We start from the raw sequence: 2354 nt of genomic DNA on the forward strand, positions 1-2354 counted from the left end.
CCTGGTACTGCAGGGCCTGCTTCCAGCCCTCCGTGTCCAGGCCCAGCTCCCGCCCGCCGTTCTCACGCAGCCCGTTGTGAACCGCCGTCTTTCCTCGGAGTTCCTTCAGCACCCTGACCTTCAGCCGGCTCCGAAGCACTACAGCTGCGTTCCCTGGGGTCCAGCAGGAGTCAGAAGGGTAAACCTCAAGGAGGCCAGCAGGGGTCGGGGGTCCACCCAGGGAGGCCAGCAGGAATTGAGAGGGCCCCCAGCCCAGGAAGGCTGGCAGGGGTTGGGGGGTCCCCAGCCCTGGGAGGCCAGCGGGGTTGGGGGAATCCACCCAGGGAGGCCGGCAGGGGTTGGGAAGGCCCCCAGCCCAGGGAGCCCAGCAGGGACCGGGGGAGGGAGGCCAGCGGGTCCACCCAAGGAGGCTGGTGGAGCTCAGGGGGTCCCGACTGGGGAGGCTGGCAGTGGGTCCCCTTCCTCTCCCAAGTGGAGAGGGACATGCCTGTGCCTTCCACGAGAATGAGTTCACTTCTACCCAATGTTGGCCTATGCGATCAGCGGAACTTCTCAGTGTGAGTAAAAAAATGTTTGAACCATTCAAAATTTAGAATCTCTGAATCTTGAACCTTTTAAATGTTGCTCTATGCATCATGACATAGAAAGTTAAAAACCCAACCAAGAGGCCAATCCCACGTTCAGAGTGGCTTGTGGGTTCCAGAATGTTCCGACTCACCCTCTATCACCTGAGTAACTTGGGACTGGAAGTTCTCAAAGTTGAACGGGGTCAGGAAGCCCAGGGAGCCCAGGTGGAAGGCCATGACCGGGGGCACGCTGCCCTGTGGGCCGGGGGAGGTCACTCAGCATCCATCTGTCCACCCAGAGGCACCCCAGTCTTCACCGGCACACTCTCAGAGGTAGCCCATCCTGGGGGCTCAGCTCTGTAGGAAGAGCCCCCAACTCTCTCCGGGAGGGGACAGTGTGTGTGAGCACAGGGTGACGGGGTGGGCACGAGCACCATCCGGAGGTGGGGACTTCCAGGTGCGAGGGACGCGCAGGCTGGTGTGGGGTGGAAACCAGGAGGTCAGGGGAGAGCTGAGGAGACGTGGAGGCAGCAGGACCGTGCAGCAGGTCCCAGGAGCAGGAGAGAGCTGGCGGGGCCGGCGGGAGGCCACGGTGGGTCAGAGCCTCACGCCCGGCAGGCTCAGGGAAGGGCAGGGGTGGGAGCAAAGGGCACCTTGGGGGCGCCAATGTGCCGTGGGCCAAGGGAAGAGTTGGGGTTCCCCTACAGGCACGCCTCAGTCCCCTGGAGGGATCCCAGAGGGGCTGGGCGAGAGGCGAGGGTCCCGCCCCTCCAGATGTACAGCCTCGCACGCCACTCTTGCTGGGTCTGCACCGCCCAGGCCTGCCCTGCCCACATCAGCAGCTCTCCGCAGGCTTCTGTGCCTGACTTTCTCACGCTGGGCTGGGAAGCCTGACGGTTCGGGGAACAGTGCCCCATGACCCTACCTGCCCCCCAACTCAGCCAAGCGCTCCCTTGAGGAAGTCATGTCAGGGGTCTGTGGCTATCCCCCCAGTATGGCTTCTCCACCAAGGTCCTCTTCCTCCCACCCACTGCTCCTCCCTCCCTTCCCACGGGGTCCAGCCTGAGCTCCACCCGCCACTGGCCCCAGTGAGGCCCGAAAGGCCCAGTCCGTCAGCCTCAGAGCCCCCAGAGAGCGGGCGCCTGGCTTGGTGCTAGGCGCAAACTTGCTCTCTGCTAAACAGCTGAACAAAAGGATCCAGCCCTTGAAAGCAGGGACAGCAGGAAAGCCCTCAGCCTTGGGCATAACCAGAGCTGAGCAGCGACACACAGGCTTGGCAAGTCCCGCCGGCGCCTGGACTACCACTGGGCGCAGGCGCCACGTCACCTGGAAGAGCGAGGATGCATACAGGAGGGTCCCGTCCCCCCCCAGGCAGATGATGAAGTCTATCTGATTGGAGATGTCGTCGTAGTCTAGGAAACAAAACCGGAAAGCCATCACATGCAGCCCCCACAAGGCAGCGCAGACACCAACGGCAAAGTGGGAATGCCCAGACGCTTCCTCAGGACGGAAGCACGCCCAAGAAGCCGCCCACGGAGGACAACAACCCACCTTCTCGGAAAGTGCAGAACTTTCTCTTCACCACCTCGAAGCTTTCGTCGCTTGTGATGGCAGGGTCTTCCAACACCTTCTTTTCCACGTACACGATCATGTTCTTGTCCTGAAAGCCAAGTACGCGTGAGCTCTGGAGCCCACCTTGTCAACACCCAGGGTAAATCACGCAGCTTTCTTCTTTTTTTTTTTTGAGTTGGAGTCTCACTCTGTCGCTCAGACTGGAATGTAGTGGCT

At 61.6% G+C, this 2354-nt stretch overlaps 1 protein-coding gene across 1 annotated transcript in view; it reads right to left on the reverse strand.

Annotated features, from left to right (window-relative positions):
• Nucleotides 1-2354, reverse strand: part of NADK (NAD kinase) — a 12303-nt gene that overhangs the window by 1617 nt on the left and 8332 nt on the right. The window contains exons 4-7 of the mRNA XM_008050114.2: nt 2118-2226; nt 1893-1978; nt 719-821; nt 1-153 (exon numbers count right to left, since the gene is read on the reverse strand). The exon at nt 1-153 is cut by the window's left edge and continues 23 nt beyond it. Coding sequence (XP_008048305.1) covers nt 1-153; nt 719-821; nt 1893-1978; nt 2118-2226 — 451 coding nt within the window. The remainder of the gene's footprint in view (nt 154-718; nt 822-1892; nt 1979-2117; nt 2227-2354) is intronic.

This window comes from Carlito syrichta, unplaced genomic scaffold (assembly GCF_000164805.1).
Source record: "Carlito syrichta isolate Samal-C Ts95f unplaced genomic scaffold, Tarsius_syrichta-2.0.1 Scaffold142976, whole genome shotgun sequence".
NCBI classification, from domain to species: Eukaryota; Metazoa; Chordata; class Mammalia; order Primates; family Tarsiidae; genus Carlito; species Carlito syrichta.